This window comes from Sceloporus occidentalis, unplaced genomic scaffold (assembly GCF_023333645.1).
Source record: "Sceloporus occidentalis isolate IW3139 unplaced genomic scaffold, rSceOcc1.0.p SCAF_39, whole genome shotgun sequence".
Classification (NCBI taxonomy): Eukaryota; Metazoa; Chordata; class Lepidosauria; order Squamata; family Phrynosomatidae; genus Sceloporus; species Sceloporus occidentalis.
This window is the reverse complement of record NW_028317019.1, coordinates 916,065-942,981: the sequence shown is the minus strand read 5'-3', so window position 1 is coordinate 942,981 and position 26,917 is coordinate 916,065. Positions and strand designations below refer to the sequence as shown.

Genomic DNA, 26,917 nt, shown 5'->3' with positions numbered 1-26,917 from the left:
CTGACAAACTCTCCAAGCCTTCTCACTCTTCTTCCTCAGATGTCTCCAAACTTCTCCAGGATTCTGCTGGCTCTTGTATCTTCACTCAAGACACCAGACAACTCAGTAGTCTTATATAAAAGATCTACTTTATTCTACTATATACAAATACTATATGCCCTACAAAATCACAATCTCCAACACTCCACAATATCTCCAAAACACTCCAACTACCCAACAAAAAACATTGGCAAACATTGCAATTATTATAGCCATTGTTAATCACCACCCACTAGTCAGTTTCCACCCAGTGGGCGTGTACATTCATTTTGATTGGTTCACATAGTTCAACCCACACTTAAGACCAACCCAAGTATTTCATCATTTTACCTTGTACACTTAATGAATCTCAGGTGTTTCCAATTGTACATTCTATAATTCTGTCCTTGACTTTCAAGACTTCTAAATTACATTAGCTTTTTCACATGTGTAGCTTCTTAATTGCTCTTGCTTAGTCATTGTGACTTTCACATACATATTTTATTTCTATTACTGTATGTCCCATGTTGCATTTTCCTTAACAGCTCAATAATAACATAGCAGAGTACAGAAGCAAATACCAGATCTAGATATTGGCAATGCACTGACCACTTTTCACACTTAAAATAAGTCACAAACACAGTTGATTTCATTGAAATCCTTGGAGGTTCTCTATCTTGAGTTAAAAAATAATACAAATGTTTGCAAGCTCTCCCCTCTGACTTCCTTCAACTTCACCATCTCTTGTACACACAACTCCAATCCAATCCACACCAATCTGCATGTGAGCTGTATACTCTATTAGTTGTGAGTCATATCCTGGTGCCACACAGCATGAAGTTACCTCTGCAGTTATCTTGCATCATGCCTTGGGCTCTGACTCAGCACTCTATGGCAGTCTCACAGGATATGATGCCACCGGTCAATCAAAGTATTTTTGCACATGTTTCATGGAATATTGTTTCAACAGTTCTTTGACTATCTGTTTCCGCTGATTCCCTCACGGCAGTCCCCATCCAGTCGCTTCTTTGCTAGCTCCTATGAGTAAGGATACCATCGTTCCATGGACTTAGGGGCATAAGCAGCAGGGTCATGCTTGGGTTACTCACAGCAAATGTATTAATTTAATCACAAATAAGGAGGGGTTAATGATGGTTAAATCATGGGGTAACACCCTCCTCTCTTAACTCTGATTTTCAGTCTTATCTGTCATTGTTCTTCATTACAGAAGAACATTTGAGTCATCAGAGAGTCCACACAGCAAAGAAGTCACATAAATGCCAGCATTGTGGGAAATGCTTTTCTTGGAAGTCATACCTAGTGATACATCAGAGAATCCATACAGGAGAGAAGCCATACAAATGCCAGCATTGTGGGAAATGCTTTTCTTCGAAGTCATACCTAGTGATACATCAGAGAATCCACACAAGAGCAAAGCCATACAAATGCCAAAATTGTGGGAAATGTTTTCCTTCAAAGTCATACCTAGTGATACATCAGAGAGTCCACACTGGAGAGAAACCATACAAATGCCAGCATTGTGGGAAGTGTTATGCCTACTAATCAGTCCTTGTCATGCATCAGAGAATCCACACAGGAGCAAAGCCATACAAATGCCAGCATTGTGGGAAATGTTTTTTGTTGAAGTCAAACCTAGTGAGACACCACAGAGTCCACAAAGGAGAGAAGCCATGCAAATGCCAGCATTGTGGGAAACATTTTTCTTGGAAGTCAGACCCATTGAACCACAGAAAGTTCACACTGGAGAGAATCCGTACAAATGCCAGCATTATGGGAAATGTTTTTCTTCGAAATCCTACCTGGTGATACATCAGAGAGTCCACACTGGAGAGAATCCATACAAATGCCAGCATTGTGGGAAATGTTTTTCATCAAAATCAAACCTAGTGAGACATCAGAGAGTCCACGCTGGAGAGAAGCCATACAAATGCCAGCATTGTGGGGAAGTTATGCCTACAAATCAGTCCTTGTCATGCATCAGAGAATCCACACAGGAGAGAAGCCATACAAATGCCAGCACTGTGGAAAATATTTTTCTCAGAGGCCAAACCTAGTGAGACATCAGAGAGTCCACACTGGAGAGAAGCCACACAAATCCCAGAAGTGAAATGACATTACTTTTCTCAAGAAGGAATACAAAGAATATATTTTCAATCCACGGGTGATAAGAAAAGGCCCTTGTGATTTTGTGTGTTAGGTTTGTCTGTTGATATGTCTGTTTAAGTTATAAAGTTATATTTTGTTAATTTTTGGTTTTAATTGCTATTAGTGTATATATTTGGCAAGGAGAGTTCAAAATATCCATGAATAAGAGTGTGTGATGCATCCAAAAAGAGCATCGCATAAAGGGCAGAATGTCTTATCTAGCACCAACACACAAAATGCCTTCCCTTTTGTTCTCTTTTGTTTTTCAAAGTAAAGCTGTGAGTGAGCAAAGATTGGGGGGGGGGGGATCACCCTAACAAAGGAAATAGCCCCTGGTAAAACCCAGGATGAATGGTACCTTTTCTTACGCAAAATACCCAAATCCTGTAGGTCGAATTTGTCAGCTGAAAGTTTCTTCTCTTCTCTTCATTTGGAAATGATTAAAAATCAAAATTCTTACTCATGATCGAGAAGTGATCAGAATTTCTTCTCTATAAAATGCTTTCAAAATTTTCGAATTAGACATATTTCTACTAATTTTCGAATTTTGGAGAATATTCGTTACATCCCTAACCTCAGCCTCCACCTCAGACTCAGAGGACAGGCCTGGCTCCTGGCAGCAGGGCATGGCATGCCCTCAGCTGGAGCGCCACCTTCATTTCAAACCCCAAAGGGGGAAAGTTCCCAGAGACCTTCCCTGCAGAGTCTTGTAGGGCCAATTGGCTGTGAGGTTTGAGGTGCTTCTGGTGAGATGCAGTTGTAGGGCAACACATTTGGAAGGCACCCATTTGGGGAAGAGGAAGAGAGAGGGAGGTGCGGCGGAGAACAGGAGCCGGAATCACCTCTTCCTCTGGATAGAACTGGATTGTAGCTCCCAGCAGCGTCTAGAAAACATGGCCAATGGTGAGGGAGAGTGGGAGTTGCAGTCCATCAACATCTGAAAATCTACCTGATTCTATCCCTGTTGGAAAGGTTGGGTTGCTTTTAAGGAGTTTGTGGGGGGTGGCTTGCCCCCAAATTTGTTGGACAATCAGCTCAGGACTGGCATCTCTGCCAATATGATGTTCCTGCCACCCTCACGCTTGACCTTGCCTGAGCCAGAGAAGAGCTGCCACACTCAGAGGCATTCCTAGTATATTTGTGCAAATCATCAATCATCCCTCTCTTCTACAGCCTTTTTGGGTCCAGCGGAGCTGCTGGACAAGCAGAAGAGGGTGAGGCTCTCTTTCTCTTGCCAGACCCATAACTTCAGCACCCCTTTTCACCAGGGTATCAGGTGACACCCCCGCACCCACCTGGCAATGCCCATGGCCATCTTTCTGTGCTGGGCCAGTCAGGCCCTGATCCATCTCCCTTCCTGATCTCTCACACCAACTTATAGCTGGTGCCCTGACTGAGGTTCTCTGGACAGTGCTAGAGGAAATGCTTGCCTTTGCGTGGAATGGGAATCTCTGGCTTCAATAATCTTATTCAAGAAGAATATGCGAAGATTCCGAGGAAGTCAGTGAGCATGTGAAATAAAAGTACTGTCAGTCCTCGGTATATGCTGGGGTTTGGTTCCAGGGCCCACGGTGGATGCCAAAACCCATGCATGCTCAAGTTACAGTGGACCCTTGTTATACGCTGGGGTTTGGTTCCAAGATCCCCTGTGTATTACAAAATCTGTGTATGCTCAAGTGCCATTCAATACAGTGACATAGCAAAATGGTGTCCCTTATAAAAAATGGAAAATCAAGGTCTGATATTTGAAATTTACACCTTTTCTTAACATTTTCAAACTGTGTGTGCTTGAATCTGTGTATAAAATAATCAGTGTATAAGAAGGGCCGACTGTACCTTAAATACAAGGGCATACTAAAATAGTGTCCCTTAAATAAAATAAAATTAAATTAAGAGTTACTTTTTGGAACTGATAAATTTTGAAACTATTTTCAAGGTCTGGATGCTTGAATCCATGGACAAACATCCGTGGAAATTAGCTGGGAAACAAAGCAGTCCCAGATTGCAAGCAGCCCTTTAGAAATTGCCTTTGGCATCCCAGGGAGCCTCCACAGCTGGTCCAGAAACAGTCTAATTTTATGTTATCTAAACAGAAAGGCAGACTACTCCATCTTCTGGGATTAAGCTGGAGCCATGTCTAGCCAGCAAGAAAGGTCTGAAAGAGAAACAGCATGGTGCCATGAACTGAGGGCTGGACTTGGACCGGGAGACCAGGATTCGAATCCTCACTCAGCCTTAGAAATCCAGGGGTGAGCTTGCATATATTACACTCTCTCAGCCTCAAAGGAAGGCTCTTCTGAATAAATATGGACATAAAAGAGACCCCTACAACTAAGTATTATACATTGGTTTGAGTATTGGCCTAGTACTCTGAGAAACCAAAGTTTAAATCCCCACTCGGCCATAGAAACTCACTGGCTGCCCTTGGACAAGTTACACTTTCTCAGTCTCAGAAGAAGGCAATGGTATCAAGGTTTTTACCAGAGGACCTCAATGTGTGGGGCGGATTGTATGGGAGAAGGCGATCCCATAAGTAAGGTTATAACCAAGACCTTGTACTGTGCCCTGAAATTAATAGGCAGCCAATTAAGAGATTTTAATATAGGTGTGATATGGTCACCTCTAGATCTTCCAGTGACCACTCTGACAGCCATATTTTGGATTAGATGAATTTTCCAGACTTGGTACAAGGGTAGCTTAGGTAGAGCGCATTACAGAAGTCAAGACGTGAGGTTACAAGAGCATGCATGATAGTTTTCGGGTCTACAGGTTCCAGGAAGGGGCGCAGTTGGCATATCAACCAATGCTGATAACAGGCACTCCTGGCCATCGCATCTATCTGAACTCACATCTGGAGCAACGGATTTAGGAGCACCCCCAAACTGCAAACACAGTCCTTTAGGGGAAGTGTGACCCCACCCAGGACTGGATGACAAACCTCCATACCTGGATTAGGATCTCCATCAAGTACCTCGGTCTTATCTGGATTCAGTTTTAATCTGTTTCTCCTCATCCAGTACATTACTGCCCCAAGACATTCATTCAAAGGGGAGATGCCTTCCTTAGTTGATGCAAAGGTCTGGGGCATAAAGAGATATAGTTTGGTGTCATCAGCGTACTGATAGCACTCCACTCCATGTCTCCAGATGATCTCTCCCAGCGGTTTCATGTAGATGTTAAACAGCATTAGTGACAGGATGATGCCCTGAACAACGCCAAATTCAAACTCCCTTTTAAAGGAACAACTGTCCCCAAGCATCTCTGGAATCTGTTTGAGAGATAGGACCGGACCCATTGCAATGCATTGCCCCCGATCCCCAATTCCCTCAGGCTTTCCAGAACGATACCATGGTCGGTGGTATTGAAAGCCACTGAGAGATCCAAAAGCTTCAACAGGATCACACTTCATCTGTCGGTGTTCAAGCAAAGATCATCTACTAAGGCAACTATAGCATTCTCGGCTCCGTATCCCATCTTGAAGCCAGTTTGAAATGGGTCTAGATAATCTGATTCTTCCAAGAATGCTTGAAGAGCAACTTCCTTCTCAATCACCTTGCTTAGAAATGGAAGATGGATCTGTAATTGTTCGTGTCCAAGGGATCTAGGGAGGGCTTTTTCAGAAGACGCTGAACCATCGCTTCTTTTAAGCAAGATGAAAAATAGCCCTCCCTAAGAGATGCATCTATGATACATCTCAGGTGAGTCCTAAGTGCATCTCCTCCTTGGAGGACTAGCCATGAAGGGCAAGGGTTGAGAGGGCAAGTTGTCTTCTTCACACTTCCCAGGAGCTTGTCCACGTCCTCAGTACTCACAGATTCAAACTGATCCAGTATGATCTTATTCACTGAGTTACTGGACACCTCACCTATAGCCTCTACAATAATGTTGGCCACTGGAAGAAGGGAAGGAGTACGCCCTTTCTTCCTTCCTTCCATCTTTCCTTCCGAAATGGAACCCAAACTGCGGAGCTGTACTCAGCAGAGAAAGGCTGGGAAGACTCTGCTTTGCACATATAGTTCTTTCTCTCTCTCTCTCTCTCTCTCTCTCTCTCTCTCTCTCTCTCTGTGTGTGTGTGTGTGTGTGTGTGTGTTTGCCTCTGCTGTTCTTATGGCTGGGAATGGAGCTGAGGGCTGAGGAGAGAAGAAAGTGTCAATTTTGTGCAAATGCAGAACTTCTGTGCATCAAAGAGTCCAGTGTGTTGAAATAGCAAAGAACTTTATTGAGAACACATAGAAGGAATTCAGTGGTTAAGCCAGAACTGCCCACTCCAAGCCAAATTATACATTAAAACCCCAAAACCTAAAACACCACCCTCTTCCCAACCTAGCCCCCACCTCCAATTCCTACAGTCTATGCCCCACAGGTAACAAGACCCCCTTTGCCACCCCAGAAACTAACCCCCTTCCTGTTAATATCATTCCCATAACTATTCGAGCCAGCTGCAACAAATCCCACCCCTCTATTTCGCTAACCTATACCACAATCTCCAGTCAAATTTATAAACTATGATCTAGACTAACAGCAATGAAAACCTAAACTTAACAAAATATAACTTTAAAACATAAACAGACTTATCCACAGACAAACCAAAGACATATGGATAGACAACCCTTACAAACAAAACCATAAGGGCCTTTTCACTGCTGGATTGAAAATGTATTTTCTATATTAATTCTTGAAAAAATAATGTTAGTTCACTTCTGGGATTTGTGTGGCTTCTCTCCTGTGTGGCCTCTCTGATGTCTCACTAGGTATGACTTTGATGAAAAACATTTCCCACAATGCTGGCATTTATATGGCTTCTCTCCTGTGTGGACTCTCTGATGTATCACTAGATATGACTTCAAAGAAAAACATTTCCCACAATGCTGGCATTTATATGGCTTCTCTCCTGTGTGGACTCTCTGATGTGTCACTAGGTTTGACTTCTGAGCAAAACACTGTCCACAATGCTGGCATTTGTAGGGCTTCTCTCCAGTGTGGATTCTCTGGTGTCTCAGTAGGTGTGATTTCAGAGAAAAACATTTCACAGAATGCTGGCATTTGTGTGGCTTCTCTCCAGTGTGGACTCTCTGATGTGTCACTAGGTTTGACTTGAAAGAAAAACATTTCCCACAATGCTGGCATTTGTATGGCTTTGCTCCTGTGTGAGATCTCTGATGTATCATAAGGTATGACTTCCAAGAAAAACATTTCCCACAATGTTGGCATTTGTATGGCTTTGCTCCTGTGTAAGATCTCTGATGTATCACTAGGTATGACTTTGATGAAAAACGTTTCCCACAATGCTGGCATTTGTATGGCTTCTCTCCAGTGTGGACTCTCTGATGTGTCACTAGGTTTGACTTCTGAGCAAAACACTGTCCACAATGCTGGCATTTGTAGGGCTTTGCTCCTGTGTGGCCTCTCTGATGTGTCACTAGGTATGACTTCCAAGAAAAACATTTCCCACAATGCTGGCATTTGTATGGCTTCTCTCCTGTGTGGATTCTCTGGTGGGTCATGAGGCTTGACTGCTGAGAAAAACATTTCCTACAATGCTGGCATTTGTATGGCTTCTCTCCTGTGTGGACTCTCTGATGCTTGACAAGGACTGACTTGTAGGCAAATTTTTTCCCACAATGGTCACATTTATGTGACTTCTTTCCTGTGTGGACTCTCTTATGACTGACAAGTTCTTCTGTAAACAAGGACAATGACAGACAAGACTGAATCTCAGTGTTAAGAGAGGAAGGTGTTACTCGAAGATTTAGCCCTACGTTCACCCCTCCCTATTTCAGGTTAAATTAATAAAAGTTGGTGTGAGTGACCTGAGCATGACACTGTTCTGGATGCCCCCAAGTCCATATAATGATTGTATCCTTACTCCTAGGAGCTAGCAAAGAAGAGATTGTAGGGGAACTGCCATGAGGAAATCAGTGGAAGCAGATAATCAGGCATTTGAAAAATATTCCAATAAATATATGTAAAAATACTTTGATTAAAAAGTGGCATCATTTCCTATGAGACTGCCATAGAGTGTTGAGTCAGAGCACATGGCATGATGCAAGCTAACTGCAGAGGATGCTTCATGCTGTGTGGCACCAGGAGATGACTCACAACCAATACAGTATACAGCTAAAAAGCCAATGTCATTCTAGGTTGCATCAATACGAGTAAAGTTTCTAGATCAAGGGATGTAATAGTGCTACTCTATTCTGCTTTAGTCAGAATAATCCTGTGTCCAGTTCAGGGCTCCACAATTTAAAAAGGATGTTGTCAAGTTGGAACATGCCCAGAGGAAGGCAGCCAAAGTGGTGAAGGATCTTGAAACCATCAAGCCCTTTGAGGAGCAACAGTAAGAGCTCTTTGACAGTGCAACTCCCTTAGTTTCGTGGAGTCTTCTTCCTTGGATGTGTTTAAACAGAGGCTGGATGGTGTTTGGAAATGATTCTATAATTCTAGTGGAATCATAACACCAGGATAATTAAGCATAAAAGGGACCTCAGTCTTCATAGAAAGGACAATGGATTCAGGTTCCTTACCCACAGAAGCCACATTCTCATAATTCTCCATCATTACACAATTGTACATAAGTCTCTGCTTCTTCGTCAACAGATTCCATTCATCATCAGTGAAATATACTGCCACATCCGCAAAAGTCACCTGCAACAGAAAATAGCCTTCATCCAGACAGTGCCTAAGCAAAAGGGGAGGAAAGCACATGGTTCATCCAAGTATTATTTCATCACTTCAGAATTCAGTGCAGGAAATAAACTTTAAATTATGTTAGCAAGCAAAAACCTGCTGCCTTTAAATCTAGTTTGTCTCGAATCCTTTCAATATAATATACTTAGGGAGCTGGATATGTTTAGCCTGGAGAAGGCAAGGTTAAGAGGTGATATGATAGCCCTGTTTAAATATATGAAGGGATGTCATATTGAGGAGGGAGCAAGCTTGTTTTCTGCTGCTCCAGAAAACAGGATCCGGAACAATGGATGCAAGCTCCAGGAAAAGAGATTCCACCTGAACATTAGGAGGAACGTCCTGACAGTAAGGGCTGTTTGACAGTGGAACACACTCCTTCCTCAGAATGCAGTGGCGTCTCCTTCCTTGGAGGTCTTTAAGATGAGGCTGGATGGCCATCTGTCAGGGATGATTTGATTGAGAGTTCCTGCATGGCAGAATGGGGTTGGACTGGATGGCCCTTGGGGTCTCTTCCAACTCTATGATTCTATTATTCTAATATCATAAACAATATAATTTAGGCCATTGCTGGGATATTGAAGATGTATTAGGATACTCACTATCCCAACACATACAGAACATTTAGCCACCAAAGAATTATAGTGCAATTAGAAATTTCTTGCCACATTTCAGAGGCAAACTGGGATTGAGGGCCACTGGGGCTACTCCATATTTAGATCCAGAGATGTTCCCCCATATCCCCCAGCATTGCACAGATGGGAAAAGCAAGACACATGTGGACAAGCAATCCAGAAGGCGGTGAGGATGGCCAAAGTTGTTTATGAGGAAGGTCACAAATGGGGCAGGGCACAGCAGTTTGCTGTAGCTTCAGCCTCCTGGGAAGGGCAATATCCTGCCTCCTTCTTTCCTCTCTTCTCCCCACTTTTGAATTGATGGGGTGCAAACTGAATGGCACTCAGGAATTGAAGTGAGCTGAGAAGGGGGAAAATGGGAGGATGCGACAGCAACTGGGACATTTTTAAAAGCCACTGAAAAAGTGGGGTGACAGAGGGTTAAGCAGGACTGTCTCTGCCATATTGGGAGAATATGTTCTCCGCTTGCTTTCATGAACTGGCCCAGCAGTGGCACAGATGAAAATTAAAAGTCAAGAACTTCAACTCACCAAAGAATTCTTGTACCTCCGCAGCCTCTTTCTTTTGGAGCCCAACTCCCTCCGCTTGGCCTCTGTGTTGGACATCATGTGGGCAGGGGGTCTTGGTGGTCTTGCACTTGGTCACTTCCAGCAAGAGAGGCCCCAAAGCTGTGTAGAAGGAAGCAGAGATGAAGGTCCTGAGTAAAGGGACCAGGGTTAGGATTGACGGCAAGAAACCTTACAAAGACACAGAGAACAGCATCCTGCTGGTGACATAGGCAGGTGACATATGCCTCCTTTGGGCTGATGCAGAGGTGGGCATCTCCTTGCTCCGTCTGCACCAAACAAAGCCCCCTGGACCTAGGATAGATTCACTGCAGCTCCCCTACACAACAGATACTCCATGCCTTCTTAGTGTGGTGGAGGATTAGAGGATGGATGTGAAATGAGGGCATCACAAATAAACAAACAAATAAATAACCTGCTGAAACCTCGAGAGTTCCCCAGTGCTTTTCCCCATCATCAGCCCCTTTCCCAAGAAGGCTGCATCTGCACTATAGAAATAAGTCACTTTGAAACTGCTTTAACCACTCAGTGCGATGGAATCCTGGGATTCTACCTTTGGGACACTTAACCTTCTCTGCCAGAGAGCTCTGATGCCACAACAAACTAAAATTCCCAGGATTCCCCAGGACAGAGCCAGGAGAGTTAAAGTGGTTTCGAACCGGATTATTTCTGTAGAGCAGATACAGCCTAAATCGGTTGTAAAAGGATAGAAGCACCCAAGTCTTGTTTTTACTCTCCAAATAATGGTTTTCCTTTTAAAAAATAAGTAGTTTGTTTTAGTCTGTAATCCTTATTTTTGTTGTTCTTGTTTGTTTCTATTTTTATTTGGTCATTTGAGATGGCTTCCTTCTTGAGTGAAAATCTCTTAATAAGAAACTGAGGAGACTTTTAAAACCTCCCAAAGGAGCCACTTTTGGCCTTTTTGGGGGGACAAGCCTCCTCTTAGAAGCCAAAGTCTAATGTTTGTGAAGAAGAAGAAGAAGGCTTGTATTAAAACTATCCTCCCCATTTCTGGTCCCTTTTAAAACCCATGTTCCCCAGAAGGAGCAGAGCTGTGTAAGAAAACCCTCTCAGAAAAGAGACACAAAAGACACACAAAGAGACACACTTCCTTCCTTTTGGCCCAAGGAGCCTGGCCTCCTTCTGACTCTGGAGCCTCAGGAGAGAAAGAGAAGCCTCTGTTCAACTGAGGCCTCAGAGAAGGTTCCGGAACATTATTCCCAACAGTCACAAGCAGCACAAAATGGCCGCCGGGAGACAAAATGGCCACCTATGTCTGAACACTTGGCAGATGGCAGTTTGAGGCCTTCAGGGAACCCAAAATGGTGGTTGAAAGGGCCCCAAAGTCAGAAGGGACCCCAAATAGGATTTCCAAATCTTAACAACAGCTAAAATCTTTGCTGATACTATAATACAGAGACTCACTGAGATACTAGAACATGGCCACATAGCCTGAAAAACCCACAAAAAACCATCACTGAGATACTGTTTATAAATATTTTATGTCTTTATAAATGAATAAAATTTAATAATAACAATAATAATAAGAAGAAGAAGAAGAAGAAGAAGAAGGTACAACCAGGAGCTAGTTCTCCCTGTGGCTTTCCCCCAGGAGCCCCCTTCTCCTTCTTCCCCTGAAGAATCCTCAGAGGCCTCTCTGCTCCTCCTCCTCCTCAGGCCCTTCCTCTATGCTTTCCTACTCCTCCTAGGACTGTAATCCTGGCCCCACTTTCTGGGAGTTAAGTCCCAGTGAATTCTGGTTCAAAACACACTGCAGGGATGATGATGATGATGATGATGATGAGTCTCTTCCTTCAAAAGCACAAAGCCTTGTGGAAGCTCAAAGGCTAACAGAGGTCCAAATCACACACCAGAAATAACCCTCTTTCAGACAGCTTTAACTGCCTTTGCTCAGTGCTAGGGAATCCTGGGGATTGTAGCTTATTCTGGCACCTCAGCTCTCTGACAGAGAAGTCTAAATGTCTCACAAAACTGCAGTTCCCAGAATTCCCTAGCATTGAGCCAGGGCAGTTAAAGCAGTCTCAAACTGGACTATTTATGCAGTGCATTTTGGATCTCTGTTGGTCTTTACGTTTTCACAAGGTTCTGTGGTTTTGGGAACAAGAAACTAATTATCATAATTGTTGTTGATGATGGTGATGGTAATAATAATAATAATAATAATACTATCCCATTCCCCCTCATAAAGGAACACAACTGAAATTACAAGTTTAAGAACATTGAATTATAACATACAAAAGTATACATTAAAATTGAAGTAAAAAGAATTCAACTAATTCAGCTCCCCCTCTGGAAAGTGGGAGAGACCTGGAAGGGACTTGAAATGGGAAGAGAGGAAAAGGGGGGAAGATGCTGAGGGGGGGTCTCTCATGTCCTGGAGTTTGCACCCATTGCTCCGTCTCCCGGTCTCCTCCACTGGGAGGAGGGGAGCCTGTGGAATTCTGGGAAAGGCTGGCAGTTGGCTTGGAGCCTGAATAGGGTTCTAGAAGGCTGGTGGCTTTGACTGTTGGCTGCTTAGGAAGAAGGGTTCATCTGGATTTCCCTGGCAGTGAAGGAAAGATGGGTGCCTCAATGAGGAGCTCCCAAATTTGGTTCCTATGTGATAATGATAAATGAGAGTGAAAGGCCCCCAGATTGGAGTCAATGATGGAGGGGCTGGAGGGTCTTCTGTAGGGAGGCAGCCTTGGGGGCTGGAAGCAAAGAAGCCTCCTCCTCCCTCTGAAAAAGGCTGCCAGGCCTCCTCTCCTCTCTTGGGAGTTTCTGTGGGGCCATGATATTTTGGAAGGGAATCCCAAAGGGAGTCTGTGACCAAGGAACCTCAGGGTATGATCAAGATTGCAAGGTTCTTCCTGAGGAAGGAGAAGCAAACTAGGAAAGGCTGCAGCTGTTTGCTTTTGCCTGAGCTTCTGGGAAGGGCCCCTCTTCTCCTTTCTCCTCAACTGTCTTCTTGGAGGGCAGACTGCCTTTACGCTTTGGACTCAGTTTGCAGCAATGGCAATGAGCTGTAGAGAAGGGAGAAATGGCAGGAGGAGAAAGAGGAAACCAGCTGAGAAGGTGGGAGGGCAGAGGATGAATCAGGGGGAATGTCCCTTCCAAACTGGGAGAGTTGGAGGGCATGCAGAAGGAGCTGGGCCTGGAAATGGAGGAGGAGAAGGGGGCTTGCAAAATGACCTCCATGGATGAGAAAGTTGGGCCTAGTCCATGAAATGTAATGGCCCAGTGAAATGGTGTCCATAATATAGGAGCCAGTGTGGCATATTGGTTTGAGCATAGCTGAACTATGTCTCTGGAGATCTGGTTTGGAATCCCAGCTCCGCCATGGAAAACCATTGGGTGACCTTAGGCAAGTCACACTCTCTCAGCCTCAGGGAAAGGCAATAGGAAAGCTATTCTGAAGATATTTGCCAAGGAAACCCTGTGATAGGTCTGCCTTAGGGTCACCATAAATTCAAAACCACTTGGAGACACACAACAATAACAACAACAAAAGCAACATCTATTATATAAAATGGCAAAACCAAGAATTGCTCTTGGAATTTACATTATTTTTCTATATTTTCAAGCCTTGAATGGTTCAGTCCACAAGTAAAGAAATCTGTAGATACAGAGGGCTATCGTCATCATCATCATCATCATCATCATGAAAAAGTAGAGGGTCTTATTTATCAAATTTGTACCAGGAGGGCGACTAAAATGATGAAGCGTCTGGAAACCAAGACCTTTGGCTTAACAAGGCTACAGGCCTCTTCCCCCACAAAAAACTCTAATGCACCCCTGAAAGGAGATTCTCTCTCTCACTTCTTCTTTTTGTGGAGAGCCCCTTCTCCCCCGCAATGTCCCTCTCTCTTCTCCTCACAACCACAATCACAACAACAACCCTGTGAGGTTGTTCTGCCAGGCAACAGAGACCAGTCCCTCCATGGTCTCCTTCTGGGTCAGAGGAAGGGGATGGAGGGAAGGCCTTGGCAGCCATTGCTTTGTGTGTGTGTGGGGGGGGGGGAGGCAATTGCCTTCATGCCATAGACCAATACCTCCCCCAAAAGAGAGTATTCATTGAGGCCTTTCCTCCTTCCCCCCATGGCCACCTTTCCCTCCTCCTTCTAGGCCTGCCCCCCACATTCACCTTTCCTCTCCTGGCAATGGGAAATGGGGGCTCTAAGACTTTTCCTGTCCCCCTTTGAGAAGCAGCTCCAACACAACAGATACTCCATGCCTTCTTAGAGTGGTGGGGGATTAGGGGATGGGGAATTGGAGAGGACCCTGGTTATGTCCCTATAGCTGGATGTGAAATGAGTGCATCATAAATGAATAAATAAACAAATAATCTGCAGAAACCTCCAGACGTCCCCAGTGCTTTTCCTCATCATTTCCCAAGAAGGTGTCCTCCACACAACAGAAATAAGGCACTTTGACACCGCTTTAACCGCTCAGTGCTATGGAATCCGGGGATTTTTCCTTTGGACACATAGCCTTCTCTGCCAGAGAGCTCTCATGCCACAATAAACTACAAATCCCAGGATTCTATAGGATGGAGTCAGAAGACTTAACACACTTTAGAACTGGATTATTTCTGTAGTGCAGATACAGCCTGATTCAGTTGTAAAAGGATAGAAGCACCAAAGTTGATTTTTATCCTGTTAAAAATGGTTTTGCTTTTTAAAAATATAAACAGTTTGTTTTTCTGTCTAATCCTTATTCTTGTTGTTCTTGTTTGTGTGTTTGTATGTTTATTTGTTTCATTCTTGGTAATCTGAGTTATTCTGGTCTGCCTCCTTCCTTCTTCCCTGAAAATCTCTTAATAAGGAAACTGGGGAGACTTTTAAAACCTCCCAAAGGAGCCACTTTTGGCCTTTTGGGGGACTAGCCTCCTCTTAGAAGCCAAAGCCCAATGGTTGTGAAGAATAAGAATAAGACTTGTATTAAGACTATCCTCCCCATTTCTGATCCCTTTTAAAACCCATGTTCCCCAGAAAGAGCAGAGCTGTGTAAGAAAACCCTCTCAGAAAAGACACACAAAGAGACACACTTCCTTCCTTTTGGCCCAAGGAGCCTGGCCTCCTTCTGACTCTGGAGCCTCAGGAGAGAAAGAGAGGCCTCTGTTCAACTGAGGAACCAGAGAAGGTTCTGGAACATTATTCCCCACAGTCACAAGAACCACAAAATGGCTGCCAGAACACAAAATGTGAGTCTGGGGCAGGGGGCGGGGTCTTCCAGCTGCTCTGCCCCCATTGGCCAGCCTCAAAAAGAGGCGGAGCTTCTGCTTCTTTTTTTAGCTCTGTGCCAGAACACAAAATGGCCACTGGAACACAAAATGGCTGCCAGAACACAAAATGGAATTCTGGGAAATGTAGTTTTGTGAGACATTGAGCCTTCTCTGTCAGAGAGCTCTGGTGCCACAATAAACTCCATTTCCCAGGATTCCCTAGCACTGGGCCAGGGCAGTTAAAGCGCTCTCAAAATGGACTATTGCTGCCGTGTGTTTTGGACCTTTCTTGGCCGCAAACTGTCCATAGCCTGCAATGCATCTCCTAATTCTGTTGGCAGTCCCTCCCTCCCAACACTTTCTCATTTCCCCCAAAACCAGCACAAAGCGGCAGATGGAAAGAGGTTTCAAAGCAGCATTTAAATCTGCAATATTTGTTTATAAAAGACTAAATGTCCCAAATGCTATTATCAGTTTTGTAGCTATTATTACAGAAAGACGTAGAGTGCAAACTCCTCAAGTACCTTTATTTTCTGGAGTGAGATGGGCTTTTCCAACTGACTCACTTTGATGATCTCCGGTGGTCCAAGCAGCCAAACTGCAGTTCTGTAATAATAATAATAATAATAATAATAATAATAATAATAATAATATTTTATACCCCTCTCTTCAGCCAAAAAGCTATCAGAGTGTCTTACAAATTGTTCATTAGACATTTAGACATTATGGCTCTTAGCCCAACAGACCCTTAAATTCCTTAAATCACGCTGCCATCATCCAGTGAATTATTTTTTAAATTTTTTAAAAAAATATTTTATTATTAAAACATATATACAAACAAACACATATCAGTCTTCATATACAAACACACACACACACACACACACATACACCTACTTATGCATTTCTATCTTACATATTCATCTTTCATCCTTTATTAATATATTCTACCAAAAATATTCTAAAGAGGGGACACTTTTCTCTTGCCTCAGCTCTTCCTCTAACCTTTATCTCTCTACTTTAATCCTTTCCAAATCTCTCTCTCTCTCTCTCTCTCCACACCTCCCAGTAAATTATAAAAGGGTTTCCCTTAACCTACACTGGGACCAGATAAGGAACCTTATTTCTCCTTCTTTACTGATCTTCCCAAGCATCAACCGATCCAAGACACGTGTAAATGGAGCATCGAGTAGTAGATACTCCAAGGAGATATTTACTATAAATGACAAAATATAACTGAAATATAAGTCCTACAAGATATTAAGAGTCTTGCAGGTACAATATTTGTAAGTATATAATATTCAATTCATACAAGCTATTAAAAAATAAATAAACCCAAGCGTCCAATTCTGAGACTAACTTCCAAGATCCGCTCTTTAACTCTCTCTCTCTCTCGATCTCCAACCGACACAATTCCCCCAACTGTCTCTTGGTCTCTCAGGCCTTATATCTCCTTCTCACGGAAGCTTCCAGAAGAACCTTTATCTTGCTCTCTGATTGGTCAAGAGAGCCTTCCGTAGCAGTGATGTCATTCTGCATTTGCATAAACCTCCCTTTTCTGCCTGAAGAAGACCTCCATTGACTGGAGCCCAGTCATTGCACTTTCCCAAGGCATGGCTTGCACCTATTTCCAATGTTGTTCTTGGGGTCTGCCTTCCAGTTGTTTCCAGGTCTTATGGTGACCTTATGGGAGTCTCTGAAGGGGTTTTCTTGGCAGGTTCCTTCAGAGTGGGTTTCCCATGGCCATCCTCTGAGGCTGAGAGAGTGCGACTTGCCCAAGGCTTCAGTTGTTTAGGAAGCCTTTCTGCTTTATCTTCTAGAAGGCAGATGAAGTGTTGCTTCTTGCTCTGAAGAATGAGAGGAACATTATGGCATCCAAAAGGCTAACATTCTCTGGAGTTATGTCTGATAATATGAATATATAGGATTGAAATACCTGTTCATATATTAAAAGAATTATAGTGCACCCCATATCATAGAATCTCATAGATATGAACCTTAATAGCAGTTAACCAAATTAAACAGTATATAAAACAAAAACATGAAACAAGGTAGACAAGGCAACTGTTACATGGATTTGTCATTGGTTGACTGGCCAAACCCAAAGGATATTCAACAGTGGCTCCTTTTCATCCTGGAGAGAAGTGACCAGTGGAGTGTCCAGTAGGGTTCTGTCCAGGGTCCAGTGCTATTCAACATCTTTATCAATGACTTGGATGACAGAATTGGGGGCATACTTATCAAATATGCAGATGAAACCAAATTTGGAGGAGTACCTAATACCCCAGAGGACAGGATCAAAATGACCTGAATAGATTAGAAAGCTGGGCCAAAGCAAACAAAATGAAATTTGACACGGAAAAATGTAACGTACTACATTAAGGATGGAAAAATGAAATGCACAGATATAGGATGGGGGAGACCTGGGTGAATGAAACTATGTGTGAAATGGATCTAGGAGTCTAAGTAGATCACAAGTTGAACATGAGTCAATAGTGTGATGCAGCAGCTAACAAGGCAAATGCAGTTTTAGCCTGCATCAATAGAAGTATAGTGTCTAGATGAAGGGAAGTAATAGTCCCACTCTATTCTACTCTGGTCAGGCCCCACCTGGAATATTGTGTCCAGTTCTGGGCCCCACAATTCAAAAAAGGATGTTGAGAAACTGGAGTGTGTCAAAAGGAGGGCGAATAAAAGAGTGAAGGGTCTGGAAACCATATCCTATGAGGAACGACTTAGGGAACTGTGGATGTTTAGCCTGGAGAAGTGAAGGTTAAGAGGTGATATGACAGCCCTGTTTAAATATTTGAAGGGATGCCATATTGTGCAGTAAGTAAGCTTGTTTTCTGCTGCTCCAGAGAACAAGAACTGGAGGAATGGATGCCAGCTCCAGGAAAAGAGATTCCACCTCAACATTAGGAGGGACATTGGGACAGACTCCTTCCTCAGAGTGTATTGGAGTCTCCTTCCTTGGAGGTTTTTAAATAGGGGCTGGATGGACATCTCTCACTATGCTTTGATTGAGAGTTCCTCCAAAACAGCGGGGACTTGATGGCTCCAGTGGTCTCTTCCAACTCTACGATTCTCTGATTCTGAGATTACAATGGGAGAGTCGCAATGCTTAAGGTAAGGAGCAGCAACCTGAAGAAGTCACAATAGTGCCATCTGAATACTTCAGGCAAGAAGCATCAGTCCGAGATCACAATGGGACACTTTCAATGCTTCAGGTATGGAGGAACAGTCTGAAGTGACCATAGTCCCATCTAAATCCTTCAGGAAAGGAGGATAAGCCTGAGATCACAATAGGCCAGTGTCAGTTATTCAGGTAAGATGCATGAGCCTGAAGTCACAATGGGCCAGTCTCAGTCCTTCAGGCAAGGAACATCAGACTGAGGTCACAATGGGACACTATCAGTGCTTCAGGTAAGGAGCATCAGACTGAGGTCATGATGGGCCAGTCTCAAAATGGCCGCTGGACCACAAAATGTCTGCCAGAACACAAAATGGCCACCTCAACCTTAGCGCTTCACAGTTGGCAGTTTGAGGCCTTCAGGAAACCCATAATGGAGGATGTAAGGTCCATAAAGTCAGAAGTGACCCCAAACAGGATTTCCCAATCTTAACAATACCTAAAGGTTTTCCTGATGCTCTAATATAGAGACTCCTGAGATAGTCAGTATTCGCAAGCAAAGGAGGGCCAAGAGAACCCTTGTCTTGGGTGGCTCTGGATCTCTGGTGCCCAACAAACTACAAATCCCAGGATTCCACAGGATGGAGCCAGGAGAGTTAACACAGTTTCAGACTGAAATATTTCTGCAGTGCAGATACAGCCTGAGCTGGTTGTAAAAGGGTCGAAGCACCCGTCTGGTTTTTACCTTCTTAATAATGGTTTTACTTTCAAAAACTAAGCACTTTGTTTTTCGGTCTAATCCTTATTTTTGTTGTTGTTTGTTTGTTTCTATATTTGTTTGTTTCATTCTTGGTAATATGAGATGGTCTGGTTTGTCAACTTCCTTCATGCACAAAAATCTCTTAATAAGAAAACTGAAGACGCTTTTAAAACCTCCCAAAGGAACCACTTTTGGCTTCTGACTCTGGAGCCTCAGGAGAGAAAGAGAAGCCTCTGTTCAACTGAGGCCTCAGAGAAGGTTCTGGAACATTATTCCCAACAGTCACAAGCAGCACAAAATGGCTGCCAGAAAACAAAATGTGAGTCTGGGGCAGGGGTGGGGTCTTCCAGGTGCTCTGCCCCCATTGGCCAGCCTCAAGAAGAGGAGGAGCTTCTGCTTCTCTATTTAGCTCTGCACGCTAAATAGAGAAGACAGAGAGGAGAGAGAAGCAGAGTTTTAGGGGGAGAAGGAGACAGACAAAGAGACAGGAAGGAAGGAGAGAGAGGGGGGAGTGGAGTGAAGAAACAGCAGAGAGACAAGGGCTGGAACCACTAGGCTTCACTGCTGCCCTGAGGTCTGGCTGGGCCTGGCTTGGGTCTACTGCCTTTCTTTGGCCACTGCCATTAAGGAGGGGAGGAAGGAGGCCCAGCAGTCCTTCTAGGCAAGGCCCACTCTCTCTGAAGGGGATTTCAATGCTTTTAATGGTGGCTCTCATGCTGTAGCAAAGATGATGATGATGATATGAGGCCTGGGGGGGGAGGGATGGAGCTGCCACCAGACCTTAATCATCATTAGTGCCACCATCACTGGGCATTCTTGTTCTGCACCACTGTAATGGCCAGTACTATGGAACTCTGGGAATGTTATTTTGGTTTGACATTTTAGGTGTTGTTAAGGTTTGGAAATCCTGTTTGGGGCCCCTTCTCACTTTGGGGCCCTTCCATCCTCCATTTTCGGTTCCCTGAAGGCTCAAACTGCCAAGCGCTGAGACAGAGGCAGCCATTTTGTGTTCTGGCGGCCATTTTGTGCTGCTTGTGACTGTAGGGAATAATGTTCTGGAACCTTCTCTGAGCCTCAGTTGAACAGAGGCTTCTCTTTCTCTCCTGAGGCTCCAGAGTCAGAAGGAGGCCAGGCTCCTTGGGCCAAAAGGAAGGAAGTGTGTCTCTTTGTGTGTCTTTTGTGTGTATGTTTCCTGAGAGGGTGTTCTGATTACACAGCTCTGCTCTTTCTGGGGAACATGGGTTTCAAAAGGGATCAGAAATGGGGAGGATAGTTTTAATACAAGACTTATTCTGATTTTTCACAAACATTTGGCTTTGGCTTCTAAGAGGATTCTTGTCCCCCAAAAAAGTATAGTTCAATCTTTTTTCCAAGTGTATTCTCAGTGGTCTAATTCAATTGCAAAACCAAAGTTTTGAGATCATCTGATCATATTTTCTTTAATAAGTTCCTCTTCTGTATAGATTTTTTAAGAATACAATTATAAAGTCTTGCTAATAAGGCATCTTTATTCAACATTATTTCCTGTTCTAGATCAGAGTCTGATTTGCAAATACAGTATTGTTTTTTATCCATTAGGAAGAGCTCTCTTAATTGTCTGTAAAAGAACCATGAAAGATCATAACCCTGATCATTAGGATCTTCTCATGTCTTTATTCTATAACCAGTTCTATCTATTTGCATTGATTCTTTATAGGAGATCCAATTTGCATCCTTTTTTGCATCTCTGGTCTCTTTTCGCAGGAACTTTATCTTGGCCCCTTTGGACACAGCTTTGGGGCACCTTTTGCTGTAAGTGACCCAAGTGCAAGACCACAGGACCCCTGCCCACCTGATGGCCGACACAGAGGCCAAGCGGAGGGAGATGGGCTCCAACAGACAGAGGATGCAGAGATACAAGAACTCTTTGGTGAGTTGAGGTTCTTGACTATTAGTTTCATCTGTGTCACTGCTGGGCCAGCTCTTGAAAGCAGGCAGAGAACATACTCTCCCAATTTAGCAGAGACAGTCCTGGTTAATCCTCTGTCACCCCATTTTTTCAGGGGCTTTTAAAAATGTCTCGGTTGCTCTCTCCTCCTCCCACTTTCCCCCTTCTCAGCTCACTTCAGTTCCTGAGTACCATTCGGTATGCCCCCCATCAACTCAAAAGTGGGGAGAGTAGAGGAAAGAAGGAGACAGGAAATGGCTCTTTCCAGGAGGCTGAAGCAAAAGCAAACTGCTGTGTCTTTCCTAGCTTGTGTGAGCTTCCTCATAAACAACTTTGGCCATCTTGACCACCTTTTGGTGTTGCTTGTCCACATGTGTCTTGTTTTTCCCATCAATGAAATGTTGGGGGCTATGGGAGAATGTCTCTGGATATAAATTGGGGGTGGGCTCCGTGGCCCTCAAGCCCAGAGTGCTCCCCAGAAATGTTTTTTAATAATGGCATTTGGTTCTAAAATTTGGCAAGAAATGGCTAAATGCACCATAATTCTTTTGTGGCTAAATGTACTGTATGCGTTGGGATAGTCAGTATCCTAATCCATCATCAATATCCCAGCCATGGCCTAAATTATATTGTTTTTTTGTGTGTAATTTATCTTTATTAATTATTTCATTTTCACTTCTAACACGTATTTCCCAAACAGTTCTAAAAACAAGTTCAATTACAGTCACAATTTCCAACATACAATACTCTCTTATCTTCTTTTCTTCTTCTTCACTTCCCAATCTGCTGTCTTTTGTGTGTTATTTACCGTAGTCTTTCTGCTTCTTGCTAATATTACATACATTCCGTCTATTAATCAACAAATATTTTTCTATGTCCTCTCCCATGTTACTCCTTATTAACTTATAACAGTTTTTTCTCAGGAAGAGGGGAACAAATGAGGGAATGTATGCCCACATGTATATCTCCAAATTATATTTAACAAAAAAGAGTCCTCTCTAACTTTGATTTCCTTGAATATATTCTTTCCCCTGGTTCCTATCTATATTGCCCCTCTCCTCCTTTTCCTACTATATTCTTTATTAATGTTAAACCAGGTCTTTATTGATACCCCATCTCTTTTCCCAATACAGTCAGCCCTTCTTATACACTGATTTGTTATACATGGATTCAAGCATACACGGTTTGAAAATGTTCAAAAAAAGTATAAATTTCAAATATCAAACCTTGATTTTCCATTTTTTATAAGGGACACTATTTTGCTATGTCATTATATTTAATGGTACTTGAGCATACACTGATTTTCTTATACACGGGGGATCTTGGAACCAAACCCCAGCGTATAACAAGGTTCCACTGTATTTCATAATTTTCTTCCAACCCTTTTCTATATTATCTCCTTTCTTATCCCCAAACAGATAGGAGAGTTTATCTGTCTCTTTGATCTCACTGATTTTTAATAACCAGTCATCTATCTGTAAATCTTTTTCTGATTTCCACTTTTGGGCTATCATCGTCCTTGCCAATGTAATCAAGTATAACATTATTCGTAAAAGTTTTTTCTCATCCTCACTTTTCAAGAAGTATGTCATATTTAACAGGTACAATTCTGTTTTTTTCTTAAATTTGATACCATATATTTGTTGAATTATTTTGTGTATTTCATCCCAAAACTTTCTCACTTTTTCACACTTCCACCACATGTGGATCATCGTACTCTTTTCTTTATGGCAATTCCAACATTTATCCGTTTCCCCTTCACAGAGCTTTTTTATTCTAACCGGAGTATAATACCACCTATTACTAATTTTTAGGAAATTTTCTTTTAAGTCTTGGGATCTGTTAAAAGCATTTGTCCTTTTCCAGGCTTTTTCCCATGCCTCCAATGGAATTTCATGTCCCACGTCCTTTGCCCAATCGAGCATATATTGTTTTATTGGTTCGTTTTCCAATTCTCTCTCTCTAAATAGTTTATAATATTTACCTATTTTCTTTTCTTCCGTTTTCATTGTCAGTTCATCTAATTCCATTAATTTTATCTCAATTCACACTGTCCTAATATCCTAATTGAACATCCTTTTTATTTGGTAATAACTATACCAATTTATTTCATTGTTTTCACTGATCATTTCTTCTCTGGATTCATAGTAATTTCTTGTTTTCCTTTTCCTTTTATTAAATCTATATATCTGCGCCAATATTTCCCAGAGTCCCATCTATTAGCAAACGCCTCTTGCGTTGACACCCAAACAGGTATTTTGAAATAGAAAATTGCTTTTATTTTCCTCCAAGTCTCCAACAAGGCTCTGCGAATCGGGTTATTATGAAAGTCTCTGTTAACAGTAATTTTGTTATACCATAGGTATGCATGCCACCCGAATCTCAGATCTGGACCTTCCAAAGTTAATGTTTGTGTATTATTTAGCCTAATCCAATCCTCTAACCAGAACATATTACATGCCCATCTATATAGCTTTATATCTGTCATGGCACATCCTCCTCTCTCTTTTGTTTCTTTTAAAGTGTCCATCTAATTCTGGCTTTTCCCCCTTTCTAAATAATTTTTTAAAATTCCTTGTTCCATTGCTCCATAATCTTTGCTGATATGCTAATTGGTAAATTAATAAAAAGAAATAAAATCTTGGGTAAAATTTTTATGGCAGCTATTCTGCCGAGGATCGGTAAGTTTAACTTTGACCATCTGCACATTTCTTCACTAACCTTTTCCCACCTTGTCTTTTAGTTGTTGTCAGATACGTTCATGTTATTATTGGACAGCCAGATTCCTAGATATTTAACTTTATAGGCCACATCACATCCTGTTTTTTGTTTCTTCCTGTTTGCTCATATTTTTTTATTTTATCACTGATTTTCCTTTATTAATCTTAAATCTTGTAAGTTTACCAAACCATTTTAAATCACCCATAACATCTTCTATATTATTTAGCGGATTCTACAATATTACAACTAAATCGTCTGCGTAGGCTCTAACTTTCACTTCCTCTTTCTTTATTTTTATTCCCTCAATCCTTGGATTATTTCTAATTTTGTTCATTAAGAATTCTAATACAGTTATAAATAATAACGGCGATAGCAGGCATCCTTGCCTTGTCCCCTTTTGTATACCAAATTCTTTCGTTAATTCTCCGTTAATTTTTAAACAGGCTGTCTGATTTTTATAGATTTCTTTCCCATTATTAACAAAAGCTTCTCCCATATTCATTTGTTTTAATAATTCAAACATAAAATTCCAGCTAATGCTGTCAAAAGCTTTTCCGTGTTGACAAATAAAGCAGCCTAAATTATATTGTTTATAATATTGCATATTATATTGAAAATATTTGAGACAAACTGGATCTCAAAGGCAGTAGCTTTTTTCTTGCTGACAGAATTTAAAGTTTATTTCCTGGACTGAATTCTAAAGTGATCAAATAGTATTTCTGATGCACCATGTGCTTTCCTCCCCTTTTGCTTAGTCACTCTCTGGATGAGGGCTATTTTCTATTGCAGGTGACCTTTGCGGATGTGGCTGTATATTTCACTGAGGACGAATGGAAACTGTTGACAAAGAAGCAGAAACTTATGTATAATCATATAATGATGGAGAATTATGAGAACGTGGCCTCTGTGGGTAAGGAACCGGAATTCACTAGCACTATAGAATCATAGAGTTGGAATAGATCACAAGAGCCATCCAGTTCAACCCACTTCTGCCATACAGGAATACACATTCCAAGCACCATCCAGCCTTTGTTTAAAGACCTCCAAAGAAGAGGACTCCACCAAACTCTAAGGGAATATATTCCACTGTACACCCAAATCCAACCCACATCAATCCGCATGCAAGCTTTATACTGTACTGGTTGTGAGTCATCTCCTGGTGCCACACAGCATGAAGCATCCTCTGCAGTTAGCTTGCATCATGCCATGTGCTCTGACTCAACACTCTATGGCAGTCTCACAGGAAATGATGCCACTTTTCATTTAAAATAGTTTTAGATATATTTAATGGAATATTTTTCAATGGCCTGACTATCTGCTTCTACTGATTTCCTCATGGCAGTTCCCCTTCAATCTCTCCTTTAGTATCTCCTATAACAATACAGTCATTATATGGATTTGGGGGCATCCAGAACAGAATCATGCTCAGGTCACTCACACCAATTTTATTAATTTAATATCAAATAGGAAGGGGTGAACGTGGGGCTAAACCTTGGGGTAACACTTTCCTCTCTTATCACTGAGATTCAGTCTTGTCTGTCATTGTCCTCTTTTACAGAAGAATTTGTTAGTCACAAGAGAGTCCACACAAGAAAGAAGTCACATAAATGCCAGCATTGTGGGAAATGTTTTTCTTCAAAGTCACACCTAGTGAGACATCAGAGAATCCACACAGGAGAGAAGCCATGCAAATGCCAGCATTGTGGGAAATGTTTTTCTTCAAAGTCATACCTATTTACACATCAGAGAGTCCACACAGGAGAGAAGCCATACAAATGCCAGCATTGTGGGAAATGTTTTTCTTCAAAGTCATACCTATTTACACATCAGAGAGTCCACACAGGAGAGAAGCCACATAAATGCCAGCATTGTGGGAAATGTTTTTCTCAGAAGTCAGTCCTAGTGAGACATCAGAGAGTCCACACAGGAGAGAAGCCATACAAATGCCAGCATTGTGAGAAATGTTTTTCTCAGAAGTCACACCTATTTACACATCAGAGAGTCCACACAGGAGAGAAGCCATACAAATGCCAGCATTGTGGGAAAGGTTTTTCTTCAAAGTCAGACCTAGTAAAACATCAGAGAGTCCACACAGGAGAGAAGCCATACAAATGCCAGCATTGTGGGAAAGGTTTGTCTTTGAAGTCTTACCTAGTGACACATCAGAGAGTCCACACAGGAGAGAAGCCATACAAATGCCAGCATTGTGGGAAAGGTTTTCCTCAGAAGTCAAACCTAGTGACACATCAAAGAGTCCACACAGGAGAGAAGCCATACAAATGCCAGCATTGTGGGAAGTGTTTTTCTTTGAAGTCAAACCTAGTGATACATCAGAGAGTCCACACAGGAGAGAAGCCATACAAATGCCAGCATTGTGGGAAAGGTTTTTCACTGAAGTCATACCTAGAGAGACATCAGAGCATTCACACAGGAGAGAAGCCAAACAAATGCCAGCATTGAACTAATATTTTTTTCAAGAAGGATTGCAGAAAATTTATTTTCAGTCCAGTGGTGAAAATGGCAGTTACGATTTGGATTGTAATGTTTGTCTGTCCGTATGTCTGTGGTTTATCTGTGCATATGTCTGTTTATCTTTTAAAGTTACATTTTGTTAAGTTTAGGTTTTAATTGTCTTTACATTCTGCCCTTGGCTTAGGTGGGAGATCCGTTCCGGAACACCCCCCCCCCCCCCCAGATAAGCAAAATACCGCACATGCAGCCCTATTCAAGTGAATGGGGCTTGTGCATCTGGTGGTGCCATGGCGCCCATGCGCCATGGGCCCGCACCTCCATCATCCGAATGAGACGTCCCGCCACTTGTGCTCCCATGTGGCTTTCACCATATACTGAATGCCGCATATGAAGCAGGTGCACTGTAATATAGATAACTGTTTTGGATTATAAACTTGGCTGGGGATTATGATTTGTGGTATAGCTTACCTAGATGGGGGGGGGGGGGGGGCTGGGATGTTTTACAGCTGGCTAGAATAGTTATGGGAATGATTAAGAGAAAGGAGTTAGTTTCTGAGAATGGCAAAGGGGGCCTGGTTAACTGTGGGGTATAGTCTCTGGGAATGGGAGGTGGG

General features: G+C 42.5%; 3 protein-coding genes across 3 annotated transcripts in view; 1 reads left to right on the top strand and 2 right to left on the bottom strand.

Moving 5' to 3' along the window:
* Positions 1–15,849, bottom strand: part of LOC149290382 (putative zinc finger protein 75C) — a 99,439-nt gene extending 83,590 nt beyond the window's left edge. The window contains exon 1 of the mRNA XM_089489317.1: positions 15,818–15,849. The gene's annotated coding sequence lies outside the window, so the exon portion shown is untranslated. The remainder of the gene's footprint in view (positions 1–15,817) is intronic.
* Positions 1–26,917, bottom strand: part of LOC149290379 (uncharacterized) — a 222,561-nt gene that overhangs the window by 105,597 nt on the left and 90,047 nt on the right. The gene's annotated exons all lie outside the window — the stretch shown is intronic.
* LOC149290381 (uncharacterized) lies at positions 18,411–26,648 on the top strand. Its single transcript, XM_089489316.1, has 3 exons — positions 18,411–18,419; positions 24,621–24,741; positions 25,390–26,648. The coding sequence occupies exons 1-3, from the start codon at positions 18,411–18,413 to the stop codon at positions 26,289–26,291; spliced, it is 1,032 nt and encodes a 343-aa protein (XP_089345442.1). The 3' UTR covers positions 26,292–26,648.